The following is an 18,099-nucleotide window of genomic DNA, read 5'->3' on the forward strand; positions in this document are numbered from 1 at the left end:
CGTTTTTATTGCACATGCAGATGCAGTTCCAGCAATTGCCCATCCAAATGGCAGCTGGACTAGAACATTATTTAAAAAAATAAATGTCTAAAAATTTTATATATATATATATATATATATATATATATATATATATATATATATATATATATATATATATATATATATATATATATATATATATATATATATATATATATATATATATATATATATATATATATACACATCTATATAATTTATTTATTTTAATTTACTTATTTATTTGACTTTGATTCACTTTTGTGGTTCATTTTTCTGGTATGTGAAGTAGCGTTGTTAGAATAATTATGTAAACTGCCTTTATTAATAATTAAATGTACTTAATACTGGGAAAACTGGGTCAGCTATGTCACGCCCCATACGCCTGACTTTAATTTTTCGAATTAGTGATTGTACTGCTTAAAAAAGGATTACTCCCTATATGTGTATATGCATGTATGTATATATATATATATATATATATATATATATATATATATATATATATATATATATATATATGTATATATATATTTATATATATATATATATGTATCTGTTTATATTTAATTTTATTTCTGATTATTATTAATAATGTATTATTATTATTTTTTTGTTTATTTTAATTGATGTATTTGTAGGTATTACTTTGTTTTTTTGCTGTTTCTTTTTTTTGGGGGGGGGTGGTATGGTTGGGATATAAACAAAAAAATATTTTGACATTTAGGGCAGACAACAGATAAATGATGTATGTGAATATGATGTAATGGATAGGAATGTCTGATGCTGGATGTCAATAAAAAAAATAAAAATAAAAAATAAATAATAATTATGTATAAGTTATCACACAACTCTTATGCTTAAAGGCCGTTGCTATAGTTATTATCAATTGTGCTGAAGTTGTACTTTTCTATCTGTGCAAAGGGACAACTTGCAATCTTGGATTGAGAGTCGTCTCGTATCAGTGTTTGTGTCCAGACCCGGCCTGCTGACTGCTAAGGACGAACATCGAGTACCGTGACGCAGACAAAGCAGAGACAGGGCGATATCACGAGTGTCAGCACATTTATTACGACGATTTTTGTTAACACTCTCTTATTACAGCATTAATGTTCAAATAGCTTCACTATGGATTTGTAATTGACTGTTTCTGTGCTGCTAATTTACCTCACTAGTTTGAATTGATAGTCAGTGATTGAAAACAGCATTCGTGATCATAAATCATGTTTTATTTCTCATTGGAGGCATAGCAGTACATATGTGGTGCAATAGAAAGTGAAATTACATGCAATTAAAAGTATAATCCAAACCAAAGAGAACATATAATAAAATAGAGGAAAATAAAAAAAATAACAATTGAAAGTCAGTTTGATGGTAGATGGCGAGGAGCAGTTTTGCCACCAAGCTCCGCCCCCTACGAATGATACGAATAGGTACTGACCAATCTAGCACTTTAGGTTGTCATCATCATTTGTACCAATTCTGACCAATATCTGAACTTGTGGAGCCGAGTTATAAAAGTTGAAAGTTTTGTGGCGAACCATCAGATCAGTTTGGCGCCATGCCACGCCCACATCTATGGCGAAGGCAAAAATCATTTGCAGTTTATCAGCGCCCATCTATCCGGCATCTGTCGTTTTAACCGCAACTTATTTAATTAAAGTCCCCAAGAGGAGTTTGTTACAGTACGACCCCTGTTTTTAGCTTAAAATGGCGGGTGGAAACCAAGATGGCCGACTTCCTGTTTGTTTTCAAATATGGGTTCTTGAGCCTTTTATGTGCTTCCTGTCATGTTAGACGTCCCCGGCGATTTTCGTGACGATACGTCAATCTGCTAGCAGGGGCTAATTTTTTTAAATCTTCAAAGAGGTCGCTAGAGAGTCAGTGTTGCAATTTTGTGTTTAGAGGAAAATAGGGCTAAAAATGGGGTGTTTCCATTCTAGAAGCAAATAAATGTGAGTGTTGCTAAAAAAAGACACAACATGACAGTTGTCACTTCCTCTCTGAGCTGTAGATCATAACATAAAACATAAACACAACCTTTCTTTGTCTTTGTTATGTGTTTTGAGTCCTGATGTTTGCACAGGGGGTACAAATTCACTCTGTTAAAACATAGTGTTTTACAATTCAGTGTAAAAAAATTAAGTGCAAACAAATGATGTGTAAAAAAATTGTCTGGTTCTGAGACAGAATCGATTGCTTCAGTCTTAATTTACCAGAAGTGGGTCTTTGACTTTTGAAGCAACAAATATTTCTGCACAGAATTATTTTGCATTTTTACACCGGATTTATCTTGTACTGAATTTTTTCTTGCACTGATTTTTACACGCAAATCAATCAATCAATCAATGTTTATTTATACAGCCCCAAATCACGAGCGTCTCAAAGGGCTGAAATAGACATTCAATTTTTTTTTTTGCACTGAATTTTTATAGTCTTTTTTTTTTTGCACTGAATTTTTCTGCATTTTTACACTAAATTTTTATACACTGATTTTTTTTTCACGATGAATTTTTCTTGCACCAAATTTTTCATTCGATATTTATACATTACATGTTTTTTTGCACTTGAGTTTTATACACAAATTTTTTTTTTGCAGTGAATTTTCATACACTAAATTTTTATACACTGACATTTTTTGCACCGAAATTTTATACTTAAATTTTTTTTTTGCACTGAATTTTTACTCATTTTTTGCACTGAATTTGTATTTTTACACTGTATTTTTATACACTGATTTTTTCCACACTGAATTTTTCACATTCAATTTTCATACATTTTATTTTTTTACAACGTTTGTATGGACTGAATTTCTTTTGCACTGAAATCTTACACACTTGATTTTTTTTGCTTAGAATTTTCATACACTAATTTTTTTAAACACTGAATTGTTTGTGCACTGAAATTTTATACATTAACATTTTTTGCACTGAATTTTTATACACTGCACCCATTTTTTTTTGCACTGAATTTGTCTGCATTTTTATACACTGATTTTTTTCAACACAACATTTTTCTTGCACTGAATTTTTCACATTCAATTTTCATACATTACATTTTTTTTGCACTAAATTTTTTAGACACTGAATTTTTTTTGCACTGAAATTTTAAACGGATTTTTTTGCTTTGAATTTTCATACACTGAATTGTTTTTGCACTGAAAGTTTATACAATAAAACATTTTTGCACTGAATTTTTATACACCGCACCCATTTTTTTGCACTGAATTTGTCTGCATTTTTATACACTGATTTTTTTCCACACTGAATTTTTCCTGCACTGAATTTTTCACATTCAATTTTCATACATTACATTTTTTTTGTACTAAATTTTTATTCACTGAATTTTTTTTGCACTGAAATTTTATACACAGATTTTTTTTTACATGCTATTCTTAGAAACTGAATTTTTACACACTGAATTGTAAAACTTATGTGCTTCCTGTCATGATAGACGTTCACGGTGATTTTTGTGACGATACGTCAATCTGGTGGCACAAGCTCATTTTTTCAAATCTTCAAGGAGGGCGCCAGAGAGTCAATGATGAAATTTTGTTTTCATAATATTGTAATATTGTAAATTTTGTGAACTGCAAACATTTGTGAGTATTTGTGCATGTTAAATGTCTCATAATGCAAAGTTAGAGAAAAATAGGGCTAAAAAAATGGGGTGTTTCCATTCCAAAAGCAAATAAATGTGAGTGTTACTAAAAAAGACAACATGGCAGCTGTCACTTCCTCTCTAGGTTGTAGATCAAAACATAAAAACATAAACGGAACCTTTCTTTCTCTTTGTGATATGATCCGAGTCCTGATGTTTGTACTGGACGTACTGCACACAGACTGTGAAATATAGAAACCACACACACACATACACTAGGGAAGGGATTCATATGGCCCCATTCCTGGGTGGATCTCGCGTGAGAGGAAGAGGGGGGAGGGGGTTAATCGTTTTAAATTTGCAGTCTGCTAAAAATAATGGAAGTAACTGTGGTCAAAGTTGGAATTGCCACAAAACCCATTGAATTCCTTGAATCCCTTCTAAGTCTATCTGATAGCTCAGTCACAGCTCTTTTTACACCAAATATGGGTTATATGTGTTTTATGTCGCACGTTTGCACCAAGAAAAATTCCTAGTTTGTGAACCCGTTCTCAAACAATGGCAATAAAACTATTCTGATTCTGATTCTGATTAAGATATTGAACTAAAGTACGTCCCAAATTCGTCACGTTTCATGTGTCAGGTAATGGGGCCGTGTGAATCCCCTTCCTACTGCACACACACAGAAACTAGTTACAACACTCCACGTAGTTGGCCGGCAACATCCCGGACTTGCCGGTGCGCTGCACGGTGCCGTACATCCAGCCCTCGTCGATGGGCTGAGCGTTGACGATGACGTCGCCGTCCCTGAAGGAGACCTCGTCGTGGTCTTGCGCCGCGTAGTCGTACAGCGCCCGGTAGACCCGCTGCGCGTCAGGGAGTGGAGAGTGAGTGAGCGGCGGCCATGGGCGCCTGTGTGACTCACCGTGGTGGCCGAGTGCGGCGGCGACGTGACGGATCTGACGGACGACATGCTGGTTTGGTGCATGTAGCCGTGGTGATGCTGCGGATGCTGATGCACGTGCACGCCCTGATGGTACGCGCCGGGCAGCACGGGAGCTGTGCAACAGAACAGGGAGGGTGGAAATGAGGCGATTGGAAATGTCATCGTGACTAAAGTAAGAAAGTTGCGTGCCGGGTTTCCTGCATCATGTTACTGTCTCTTTAAATGTGGTTAGGTCACACTCTTTGGGGGCGGGACTTCTCCCTTGACTGTTAGTCTTATTTTGTATATTCCGGAGAACCAGTGTCCTCTATGGCAGCTGCAAAAATGTGAGTCTGTTTTTGTTGTTGAATAGTATTGAGTAGGGATGTCCGATAATATCGGCCTGCCGATACTATCGGCCGATAAATGCTTTAAAACGTAATATCTCAAATTATCGGTATCGTTTTTTTTATTATCGGTATCGTTTTTGTTGTTTTTTTATTTTTTATTTTATTAAATCAACATAAAAAACACAAGATACACTTACAATTAGTGCACCAACCCAAAAAAACTCCCTCCCCTCATTCACACAAAAGGGTTGTTTCTTTCTGTTATTAATATTCTGGTTCCTACATTATATATCAATATAGTCTGCAAGGGATACAGTCCGTAAGCACACATGATTGTGCGTGCTGCTGGTCCACTAATAGTACTAACCTTTAACAGTTAATTTTACTCATTTTCATTAATTACTAGTTTCTATGTAACTGTTTTTATATTGTTTTACTTTCTTTTTTATTCAAGAAAATGTTTTTAATTTATTTTTCTTATTTTATTTTATTAATAATAATTTTTTTAAAAAAGACCTTATCTTCACCATACCTGGTTGTCCAAATTAGGCATAATAATGTGTTAATTCCACGACTGTATATATCGTATCGGTTGATATCGGTATCAGTAATTAAGAGTTGGACAATATCGGATATCGGCAAAAAGCCATTATCGGACATCCCTAGTATTGAGGTTAAATTGTGTCTCTATTACAAAAACCTTTCTTTTTTTTTGCGTTTGATTTTTGTAAACTGAATTGTTTTAGAAATGATTCTGACATGTTCATAGAATACAAATTTTGGAGAAAAGTTTGTGTTCAAAAATGTTTTTTAAAATACATTATTTCAAAATTAACTATAAAAAAATTCAGTGTAGAAATCTAAAGTGACTTCAAATTTGACACCTCATTGGCTGGATCTGAAACAGGATCGATTGCTTCAGTCTTAATTTACCAGAAGTGGGTCAAGAATTTTGAAGCAACAAATATTTCTTGACTTGTTGAATTTCCGCATTTTTTACACCTTTTTTTTTACCCAGAATTTTTCTGCTCTGAATTTTCAACACAGATTTTTTATTTTGCACTGAATATTTTTGCATGTTTTACACAGTAATTTCATACAATACATTTTTGTACATTGAATGTTTATACACTGATTTTTTTGCATTGAACTTTGTACACTGAATTTTTATACTCTGTTTTTTTCAGCATTTTTTACAAACTATGTTTATATACACATTTTTTCACCTTGAATTTTTCAACACAGATTTTTTATTTTGCACTGAACCTTTCTGCATGTTTTACACAGTAATTTCATACAATACATTTTTGTACATTAAATGTATATACACTGATTTTTTTGCATTGAACTTTGTACACTGAATTTTTATACTCCGTTTTTTTCAGCATTTTTTTACAAACTATGTTTGTATACACATTTTTTCACCTTGAATTTTTCTGCACTGAATTTTTCAACACAGATTTTTTTTTGCCACTGAATTTATTTTGCACTAAATTTTTAAACACTGAATTTGTTTTGCACTGAATATTTACATGCTGATTGTTTTTTTGCACTGAACCTTTCTGCATGTTTTACACAGTAATTTTATACAATACATTTTTGTACAGTAAATGTTTATACACTGATTTTTTTGCACTGAACTTTGTACACTGAATTTTTATACTCTGATTTTTTCTGCATTTTTTACAAACTGTTAATAAACAGTTTTTATACACCAAATTGTTTTGAATGTTTTACACAGTATTCTTTAGACACCGACATTTCTATGCATTTATTGCTAATACACAGATTTTTTTTTTTTGCACAAAAAAATTTTATACACTGATTTTTTTCTGTATTTTTTACACACTATTTTTATACACTGAATTTTTTCAAGCTGTAGAAAATGGATGGATGGATGGCTGGATGGATGATATTTTTATACGCTGAACTGTTTGGCACTGAACTTTTATACACTGATTTTCTTTGGATTTTTTTTTACACACTATTTTTATATGCAGAATTTTTATGAATGTTTTACACCATATTCTTTATACACTGAACTTTAATGCACTGAATGCTAATACACAGATTGTTTTTTTGCACTGAACTTTTGTACACTAAATTTTTGTACACTGATTTTTTCTGAATTTTTTACACACTCTTTAAATACACAAAAATGTTTTCAAACTGAACTTTTTTTTTGGATTTAATTTTATCTGCTCTGAATTTTTTAACACTGAATATTTTTTAACACTGAATTTTCTTGCACTGATATTTTTATACGCTGAATTTAGGGGCTCCGTAATACACTAATTTTTTTCTGCATTTTTTTTTACACACTATTTTTATACACAGTTTATATAAACTGAATTTTTCTGAATGTTTTACCCCGTATTCTGTAGACACTGAATTTTTACGCATTGAATGCTAATACACTGATTTTTTTTGCACTGAACTTTTGTTAACATTTTCATACACTGATATTTTTTCTGCATTTTTTACCCGCTATTTTTATACACAGACTTTTTTTCAAATTGAACTTTACTGCACTGATTTTGTTTTTTAGATTGAATTTTTCTGCTCTTAATTTTTCAACACTGAATATTTTTTAACACTGAATTTTCTTGCACTGATATTTTTATACGCTGAATTGTTTGGCACTGAATTTTTATGCACTGATTTTTTTCTGCATTTTTTTTTACACACTATTTTTATACACAGTTTATATACACTGAATTTTTCTGAATGTTTTACCCCGTATTGTGTAGACACTGAATTTTTACGCATTGAATGCTAATACACTGATTTTTTTTGCACTGAACTTTTGTACACAACATTTTTATACACTGATATTTTTTTTGCATTTTTTACACGCTATTTTTATACATGGAATTTTTTTCAAACTGAACTTTACTGCACTGCTTTTTTTGGCTGCTCTGAATTTTTCAACACTGCATATTTTTTAACACTGAATTTACTTGCACTGAATTTTTATTTTTTCTGAATGTTTTACACAGCATTCTTTAGACACCAATCTTTTTATGCATTTAATGCTAATACACTGATTTTTTCTGCATTTCTTTACACGCTATTTTTATACACAGAATTTTTTTCAAACTGAATTTTACTGCACTGATTTTTTTCTGCATTTCTTATACGCTATTTTTACACACTGAATTTTCAAACACACATTTTTCTTACAAATTTGTATTTGATGAGGTTGTCAGCAGAAGAAATTAGTTAAAGAAACTGAAACGCAAAAAAATTCAGTTACGTTAAAAAAAAGCTTTTATAATAAAGACAAAAGATTGAATAGCCCAAATGGCGAACATGAGAGGACCTAAAATGGAACCCTGAGGAACACCATTAGTATCATTCAAGAACTACTGACTGCATCTGAAGTAAACAAGCTACAGCAACACCTTAGTTACATAAATGAAAGTGCGGGCAAACAATTTGTAGCGGCCAAAAAGTAGAGTACTTAAACTGGTGCCTTGAGGGACGCCCTTTTCTCTTCCTAGTGCACACAGCAAGCTCCACAAAGGCATGCATGGAGGAGTTTGTCTTTTCCCTCCCTGAATGTGTTCATGCACCTGCAGCCCCACGCGTGATGTTAACGTCCAATCACACCACGCAATGTTAATAGCGCGCCTGTGCTCGTCAGGTACCGGCTGTGTCGCTGTTGCTGCTGCGCTCCCAAAGGTCAGAGGTCAGCGAGCTGACGGACTGAGTGCCGCCGTGACTGGGCTCCGGGGACTGACGCCTGCTCAGCCTGCGGTCGGCCCGCTCTGGCACCGGGGGGGGGGGGACATGGTCAAACGATCACGCTAATGATTACAGCTGAGCATTGATCGGGGGAGGGGTTGGACTACCAGACATCCTGCGGAGGCTCTTGGACTGGATGTCGTCTTCCAGAGGGTCGAAGTCAAAGATGGAGCCCGGGTCTGTTCGCCACACCTTCAGGTCTTTTTAACACACCAGGGGGTGAAGGTTAGCACGCGAACGGTCTAGTCGGGCCAGAAGAACCAGCCGGAACCACAATAAGTCCACATCAGGGATTCTCAACTCTTTTGCTGGCTTTTATTTACAAAACTTTTATTTTTAAAGATAGGCAGCGGGAATGTTTTTTTTTTTTTTAAAACAGCATTTTTCATCAATGCTATTTAAAGTAGGGGTATTAATCTTTGCGCACCACTCGATTCAATTCAGAATTGATTTCCGATTCACAATCAATTTTTGATTCAAAACGTTTTTCGATTCAAAATCAATACTTTTTCAAAAACATAACAGCTGTGATTAATTTGTTTATTACCTTAAAGAAAATAGCTTTTCTACCCAAACATTTCATTTAAAGTAACAAGAGAAGTATCCAACACTTCTCTTTTCTAAAGTAAATGTGTACACAGATATGATCATCTACATCAACTATATGATTTGTTTGAGTGGCTGGACAGGACAGATGGGGGAAAAAAAATGGAAAAAAAAAAAAATGAAAAAAAAAAATACAATAAAATAAAAATAATAATAATAATGAAATGAAAACATTTAATGTATAACGAATAATTCATACTTTGCGGACATATATTTATCACAGTCAAATCCGGATTTGTTTGGTTTTATATTGTGTAGTTATATTTATATGGTAATTATTATTCTGTGACTGTAAATTGTTTGCTTGTTTTCTTTGTTGATGCTTTTATTTTATTTTTTCTGTATTGTGTAGTTATAATTATATGCTTTTACTTGTAATTGTATTGAATTGTGGACCCCAGGAAGACTAGTGGGTTGTTGAGGCAACCAGCTAATAGGGATCCTTAATAAAAATCTAATCAAATCAAAACACAGCGGTAAACGCGAGATGGATCCCTGATATTCGCGGTGTCATGTTCGAGACCCCCTGTGAGTATTAAAAAAAAAAAATGGACGCACCCATAAAAAACCTATCATTAAGACTTTGAGCCCTATAAAAATGCCTCTGACATACGTACTACATCTAATTTAAAAATAATTAAATAAATCCACGATTGAGAGATATTAGTGGATATTACTAATGTTTTATTCAAACTTTTTTTCACCAAGTATCACCTCAGAAAAAACTAATGACCAACATTAAAATACAGTAGCGTAGTAATTATTAAAAACAAGACAGAGGTTTTATTGAACAAGTATTTCTTATATTTTTGGCCACTGTAACCTGACAGTTTGAACAGTAACACTGTGTTTTAATCGAGTGATTCTTTGGTTGACCACTAGTGGTACACGTACCACAGTTTGACAATCACTGGCCTGGTGCATATCGACAGTACAATACTTAAAATGATATCAGGTCTTGTCCAGGCATCTTCCTGCTGGAAAATGTTGAGTGCATTAACTTATGAGACAGCGCCCTCTGCTGTTTTTTTCTTCTTCTGCACTTCGTGAGCCACAATTTTATTGCTTTTACGGTAACAGTTAGAGATGCTACCTCAGTAGAAGCATTTAAGTCCCATATTAAAACTCATTTGTATACTCTAGCCTTTATATAGACCCCCTTTTTAGACCAGTTGATCTGCCGTTTCTTTTCTTTTCTCCTCTGCCCCCCTCTCCCTTGTGGAGTGGGAGGGCACAGGCCCGGTAGCCATGGATGAAGTGCTGGCTGTCCAGAGTCGGGACCCGGGGTGGACCGCTCGCCTGTGCATCGGTTGCGGACATCTCTGCACTGCTGACCCGTCTCCGCTCGGGGTGGTCTCCTGCTGGCCCCACTATGGACTGGACTCTCACTGTTATATTAGATCCACTATGGACTGGACTCTCACTATTATGTTAGATCCACTATGGATTTTACTCTCACTGTTATGTTAGATCCACTATGGACTGGACTCTCACTATTATGTTAGATCCACTATGGACTGGACTCTCACTATTATGTTACATCCACTATGGACTGGACTCTCACTGTTATGTTAGATCCACTATGGACTGGACTCTCACTATTATGCTAGATCCACTATGGACTGGACTCTCACTATTATGTTAGATCCACTATGGACTGGACTCTCACTATTATGTTAGATCCACTATGGACTGGACTCTCACTATTATGTTGGATCCACTATGGACTGGACTCTCACACTATTATGTTAGATCCACTATGGACTGGACTCTCACCGTTATGTTAGATCCACTATGGACTGGACTCTCACTATTATGTTAGATCCACTATGGACTGGACTCTCACACTATTATGTTAGATCCACTATGGACTAGACTCTCACCGTTATGTTAGATCCACTATGGACTGGACTCTCACTATTATGTTAGATCCACTATGGACTGGACTCTCACTATTATGTTAGATCCACTATGGACTGGACTCTCACTATTATGCTGGATCCACTATGGACTGGACTCTCACTAGGGACGGCGTGGCGAAGTTGGTAGAGTGGCTGTACCAGCAATCGGAGTGTTGCTGGTTACTGGGGTTCAATTCCCACCTTCTACCTTCCTAGTCACGTCCGTTGTGTCCGTGGGCAAGACACTTCACCCTTTGCCTCTGATGGGTGCTGGTTAGCGCCTTGCATGGCAGCTCCCGCCATCAGTGTGTGAATGTGTGTGTGAATGGGTAAATGTGGAAATACTGTCAAAGCGCTTTGAGTACCTTGAAGGTAGAAAAGCGCTATACAAGTATAACCCATTTATCATTTATTTATTTATTATGTTAGATCCACTATGGACTGGACTCTCACACTATTATGTTAGATCCACTATGGACTGGACTCTCACTATTATGTTAGATCCACTATGGACTGGACTCTCACTGTTATGTTAGATCCACTATGGACTGGACTCTCACTATTATGTTAGATCCACTATGGACTGGACTCTCACTATTATGTTAGATCCACTATGGACTGGACTCTCACTGTTATGTTAGATCCACTATGGACTGGACTCTCACTATTATGTTAGATCCACTATGGACTGGACTCTCACTATTATGTTAGATCCACTATGGACTGGACTCTCACTGTTATGCTGGATCCACTATGGACTGGACTCTCACTAGGGACGGCGTGGCGAAGTTGGTAGAGTGGCTGTACCAGCAATCGGAGTGTTGCTGGTTACTGGGGTTCAATTCCCACCTTCTACCTTCCTAGTCACGTCTGTTGTGTCCGTGGGCAAGACACTTCACCCTTTGCCTCTGATGGGTGCTGGTTAGCGCCTTGCATGGCAGCTCCCGCCATCAGTGTGTGAATGTGTGTGTGAATGGGTAAATGTGGAAATACTGTCAAAGCGCTTTGAGTACCTTGAAGGTAGAAAAGCGCTATACAAGTATAACCCATTTATCATTTATTTATTTATTATGTTAGATCCACTATGGACTGGACTCTCACACTATTATGTTAGATCCACTATGGACTGGACTCTCACTATTATGTTAGATCCACTATGGACTGGACTCTCACTGTTATGTTAGATCCACTATGGACTGGACTCTCACTATTATGTTAGATCCACTATGGACTGGACTCTCACTATTATGTTAGATCCACTATGGACTGGACTCTCACTGTTATGTTAGATCCACTATGGACTGGACTCTCACTGTTATGTTAGATCCACTATGGACTGGACTCTCACTATTATGTTAGATCCACTATGGACTGGACTTTCACAATATTATGTCAGACCCACTCGACGTCCATTGCATCCGGTCTCCCCTAGAGAGAGAGAGGGGGGGGGGGGGGGGGTCGCCCACATCTGCGGTCCTCTCCAAGGTTTCTCATAGTCATTCCCATTGACATCCCACTGGGTTGTGAGTTTTTCCTTGCCCTTATATGGGCTCTGTGCCGAGGATGTCGTCGTGGCTTGTGCAGCCCTTTGAGACACTTGTGATTTAGGGCTATATAAATAAACATTGATTGATTGATTGATTGCTGTCTTACAATGCTCAACCTCATTTGTTTTAAATGTGCTGAAAAAATTATTTTTGACTCGACTTATTTACGTGCAGATAGCGCCATCATCAAACTCCTTTCTATTTAAGTCACTTAGGGTAGAAAAACAAACAATTTATAATTGCAATTTAAGGCAGAGAAATGAAATATATACAGTGTCTAATTGTGTGGCCTTCTCAATTGAACACGAGAGTATTAAAAAAAAAAAGCTGTACAAGAGTTTGCTGACCTACGATGATGCCTCCGGGCCGCCGGTCCATCTCCACCATCTGCTTGTGTGGGCCGGCGTCGGCCATCATGTGATTGGCTCGCTGGTAGCGCTCCATGCCCGGCTCGTCTAATCCCGGCGTAGAGCCTCGACCGCGGGCACGCTCAAAGTCCTCGTGGTACTTGGCCTGTTGGACCAACCACAGGAGACGTCAACAAACCATGTGCGTGTAAGTAGGAAGTGCTGGACACACACACACACACACACACACACACAAGGTGCATTTTGTCAGTGAGCACAAATAAACCAACCGACGCCTGAATCAAACCTTTATTATCCACACACACACACACACATCCTCCATGTTGAGTGCTGCGGTCCCACACGCTGTGCCCTGTTAGCTCCTCCCACAAGCAGGCCGCTACCATGGAGACCGAGTCCTGTGACCTTCTGACGCGCCTGTACTCAGGCGTGTCCAACTCGGTGCAGCTCCGCCCACTCAGCTCCCGCATCCCACGCTGGTAATTCACCTGTCCACACACACACACACAATGGTTATCATTTGGAATGGGGACCAAGTTTCTGATCATGACTTGTGGGGACCACCCTTTCTACAGGTTGTGGAGGCATAAAAAAAATGGTGTAAAATGGCCACTGCCCAGTTAGCTCATACACGTCTTTAAATCTCTGGATTGATGAAGTAATGTGCTAATCATTCTTACTGGGGACCCTGGGGAAAAAGAGTTCATATGGTTCATGGGGACCAAATATAAGTCATTTTGCATAATTCACACAAATTTGTACGTGACTACTGAGGACCATTTAAAAAAAAAAGAAGTTCAAAGTAAATATGACATGATCCTCAGAATACAGCACTATAGCTGTCCTCTTATAGGAAGTTTCACCACTTAAATGTTCAAGCAAATCCTGCATCTTCTGTGACATGACTGAAAACTGCTATTTAGCAGTAACGAAGTTGTCTGCAACTCCAACTACCATATATAGAAGGATGGAAAGCTTGGTTTAAACAGCTCATTTTTGTATCCCATTAGCCGACATCTCCTGCAGACAAACCACCTTCGTTATGGGGACCAGGTGGAAGTGATTACCGTATATTACCAAATAGTAGCCCGGGTGTTTATTTCACAAAATCGATTTTGGAGACAGGCGTTTAAAAGAAGGAGGTGGTTATTTGCACAAGGCTTTTATTTATTTTTGCACCAGCCTGCACCAGGCCATTATTTGGTTACAATGGTTACTGTCCAGTATTTTTTTTTCGTACAAAAAACTTTAAATGTAAAAGCTATTGTAAACATACAAACAAAAAAACAAGAGATCAACATGAGGTAGGCTATCAAAAGACAAGAGATCAACAAGGCCTCAACATGGCAGTAGTGCAACAATTGTTAAATAAAATACTAATACTAAGAATAAATAAACTGTTTAAATAAAGCAGCCTACCGGGGAAAATAAAATTATGGTACCAAATACTCAAGTATAAAAGCCACCATCAAAACAGAACAATAATACTGTCACTTAAATAAAATAAAGGCTACAGTACTCCACGTTTTAAATAAAGCAGCATACAGGAAAAATAAAATTATGGTACCAAGTACTCCATAAAACCATCAAAACAATAATACTGCAGCAAACGCAACCCCAGTAGCATTTTAATCTAAATTATGCAAATAACAGCCCATTTGGACATAGGCGGTTATTAGGAAGAGGCGGTTAATTCACAAAATGGGGTCAGACCCCGGGCGGCTATTAGGACATGGGCGGTTATTTGCCCAAGGGCGTTTATTTGGTAATATACGGTAACTATACACGGAAGAAGTGTGAGCAGAGCAGCGAGTGCAGTACCAGCTACAGCCCGATGAGGGGGCTGTTGTGCAAATGTCTCACACTCAAACTAACCAGTAAACATGTTTTATGGGCCAAAGCTTAAAAATCACTTAGGCATCTTCAGAATGGATCTGACTATCATTTAAAAAGGTTTCCCTTTAGGGGAACTGTTTTTTTGTCCCCATACCGTCAGAGGTCCCCTAAAGGTGACTGTGTAAACAGAGCGATGTCCCCATTAAGTAAGCATTGCCAGAACACACACACACACACACACACACACGTCATGACGTGAATACACCAAAGTGCGCATGAGTGCGTTTCCTCGTCCTCACTGAGCTGATGTTCTCCTGGTTGCGTCTGACCCTTTTCATCTCCGGCGTGTCCGTGACGGCGGTCCCACAGCCCACCTCTTCTCTGTACTGAACCTGCACACGCATCAGCACATTTATAAATAATTCAATGTATCTACTCTGATGATTAACTTGTGTGATGACTGTGTTATGATGATAGTATATATCTGTACCATGAATCGATTTAAGTGGACCCCGACTTAAAGGCCTACTGAAAGCCACTACTACCGACCACGCAGTCTGATAGTTTATATATCAATGATGAAATCTTAACATTGCAACACATGCCAATACGGCCGGGTTAACTTATAAAGTGACATTTTAAATTTGCCGCTAAACTTCCGGTTCGAAACGCCTCTGAGGATGACGTATGCGCGTGACGTAGACCGGCGAACACGGGTATGCCTTCTACATTGAAGCCAATACGAAAAAGCTCTGTTTTCATTTCATAATTCCACAGTATTCTGGACATCTGTGTTCGTGAATCTGTTTCAATCATGTTCATTGCATTATGGAGAAGGAAGCCGAGCAAGCAAAGAAGAAAGTTGTCGGTGCGAAATGGACGTATTTTTCGAACGTAGTCAGCCACAACAGTACACAGCCGGCGCTTCTTTGTTTACATTCCCGAAAGATGCAGTCAAGATGGAAGAACTCGGATAACAGAGACTCTAACCAGGAGGACTTTTGACTTGGATACACAGACGCCTGTAGAGAACTGGGACAACACAGACTCTTACCAGGATTACTTTGATTTGGATGACAAAGACGCAGACGTGCTACTGTGAGTATGCAGCTTTGGCTTTTTTTTGCGTATGTACGTAACTTTTTTAAAATATATAAGCTTTATGAACCTTGGGTTAGGTGAACGGTCTTTTGGGCTGAGTGATTGTGTGTGTTGATCATGTGTTTGAATTGTATTGGCGTGTTCTATGGAGCTAGGAGCTAGCAGAGGAGCTAGGAGCTAGCATAACACGTACCGTACCGTACGTGCGCGTCACGTACGTAACTTTTTAAAAATATATAAGCTTTATGAACCTTGGGTTAGGTGAACGGTCTTTTGGGCTGAGTGATTGTGTGTGTTGATCAGGTGTTTGAATTGTATTGGCGTGTTCTATGGAGCTAGGAGCTAGCAGAGGAGCTAGGAGCTGGCATAACAAACACGCAGGTGTTATTATGCAGGATTAATTTGTGGCATATTAAATATAAGCCTGGTTGTGTTGTGGCTAATAGAGTATATATATGTCTTGTGTTTATTTACTGTTGTAGTCATTCCCAGCTGAATATCAGGTACCGTGAGTATGCAGCCTTGGCTGCTAAACATTCGATAACTTGACCGTATGTGCGCGTCACGTACGTAACTTTTTAAAAATATATAAGCTTTATGAACCTTGGGTTAGGTAAACGGTCTTTTGGGCTGAGTGATTGTGTGTGTTGATCAGGTGTTTGAATTGTATTGGCGTGTTCTATGGAGCTAGGAGCTAGCAGAGGAGCTAGGAGCTAGCATAACAAACACGCAGGTGTTTTTATGCAGGATTAATTTGTGGCATATTAAATATAAGCCTGGTTGTGTTGTGGCTAATAGAGTAAATATATGTCTTGTGTTTATTTACTGTTGTAGTCATTCCCAGCTGAATATCAGGTCACCCCCGGCTCTCACAGCATCTTCCCTATCTGAATAGCTTCAACTCCCCACTAGTCCTTCACTTGCACTTTACTCATCCACAAATCTTTCATCCTCGCTCAAATTAATGGGGAAATTGTCGCTTTCTCGGTCCGAATCTCTCTCACTTCATGCGGCCATCATTGTAAACAATAGGGAACTTTGCGTATATGTTCAACTGACTACGTCACGCTACTTCCGGTAGGTGCAAGCCTTTTTTTTATCAGATACCAAAAGTTGCAATCTTTATCGTCGTTGTTCTATACTAAATCCTTTCAGCAAAAATATGGCAATATCGCGAAATGATCAAGTATGACACATAGAATAGATCTGCTATCCCCGTTTAAATAAAAAAAATTCATTTCAGTAGGCCTTTAAACAAGTGGAAAAACTTATTGGGGTCAACTGTACGGAATATGTACTGTACTGTGCAATCTACTAATAAAAGTTTCAATCAATCAATCAAAGACGGACTCCGCCTCTAAAGCGTGTGTGTGTGTGTGTGTGTGTGTGTGTGTGTGTGTACATCGCTGATCTTCTTGGCGTTCTCCCTGGCGAGGACGATCTCGGGCGTCTCCGCGACTGAGGACATCAGACCTCTCATGAGCTTGGAGTCCCAGCAGTAGTGCAGCTGGCGGATGAGAGAATCAGAAAGTCACGTTCACCTTAAGTGTTTTGATTTGCAGACGAGCAACAGAAGCAAGTAGCAAGATTAACATTGACTATACACACTTACTCCTGGGACCCAAAAGGGACCATGAATTGATTTACGTACCATGAATTGATTTACGTGGACCCCGACTTAAACAAGTTGAAAAACTTATTGGGGTGTTACCATTTAGTGGTCAATTGTACGGAATATGTACTGTACTGTGCAATCTACTAATAAAAGTTTCAATCAATCAATCAAAACCCGCTCATAACAGTGTCTTCGGTCAGGAATTACCCAGCAGGCACAATATATTGAAACAACTTGAGAACTCGTTGAATTAGGTCCTGACTTTGAGCAACTCAAACGTTGAAACAACATCCTTTTTGGCGACGTTTAATCAATGTTGGGTTCTGACGTTGATTTGACCGTTGAAATTTGGTCATTTCCCAACCAAAATTCTACAATATTATTACACCATTGCCTATGCACTAGATTATTACATTTTTTTCATGTACAAACTAATGTTATCTTTACTAACATATTTTTGTAATACACATTTAAATAATGTA

The 18,099-nt window shown here is 37.5% G+C and overlaps 1 protein-coding gene across 2 annotated transcripts in view; it reads right to left on the minus strand.

Annotated features, from left to right (window-relative positions):
* Positions 1–18,099, minus strand: part of LOC133629772 (nebulin-like) — a 175,880-nt gene that overhangs the window by 81,142 nt on the left and 76,639 nt on the right. Inside the window, exons 55-58 of one of the 2 annotated variants that reach the window (XM_062020754.1) lie at positions 17,405–17,509; positions 15,201–15,293; positions 13,352–13,553; positions 13,048–13,210 (exon numbers count right to left, since the gene is read on the minus strand). In XM_062020754.1, the coding sequence (XP_061876738.1) occupies positions 13,188–13,210; positions 13,352–13,553; positions 15,201–15,293; positions 17,405–17,509 (423 nt within the window). In that variant the 3' untranslated portion in view covers positions 13,048–13,187. Of the gene's footprint in view, positions 1–13,047; positions 13,211–13,351; positions 13,554–15,142; positions 15,294–17,404; positions 17,510–18,099 lie in introns of those variants that run through there. The other variant, XM_062020755.1, reaches the window with a different exon arrangement.

This window comes from Entelurus aequoreus, linkage group LG15 (genome assembly GCF_033978785.1).
Source record: "Entelurus aequoreus isolate RoL-2023_Sb linkage group LG15, RoL_Eaeq_v1.1, whole genome shotgun sequence".
NCBI classification, from domain to species: domain Eukaryota; kingdom Metazoa; phylum Chordata; class Actinopteri; order Syngnathiformes; family Syngnathidae; genus Entelurus; species Entelurus aequoreus.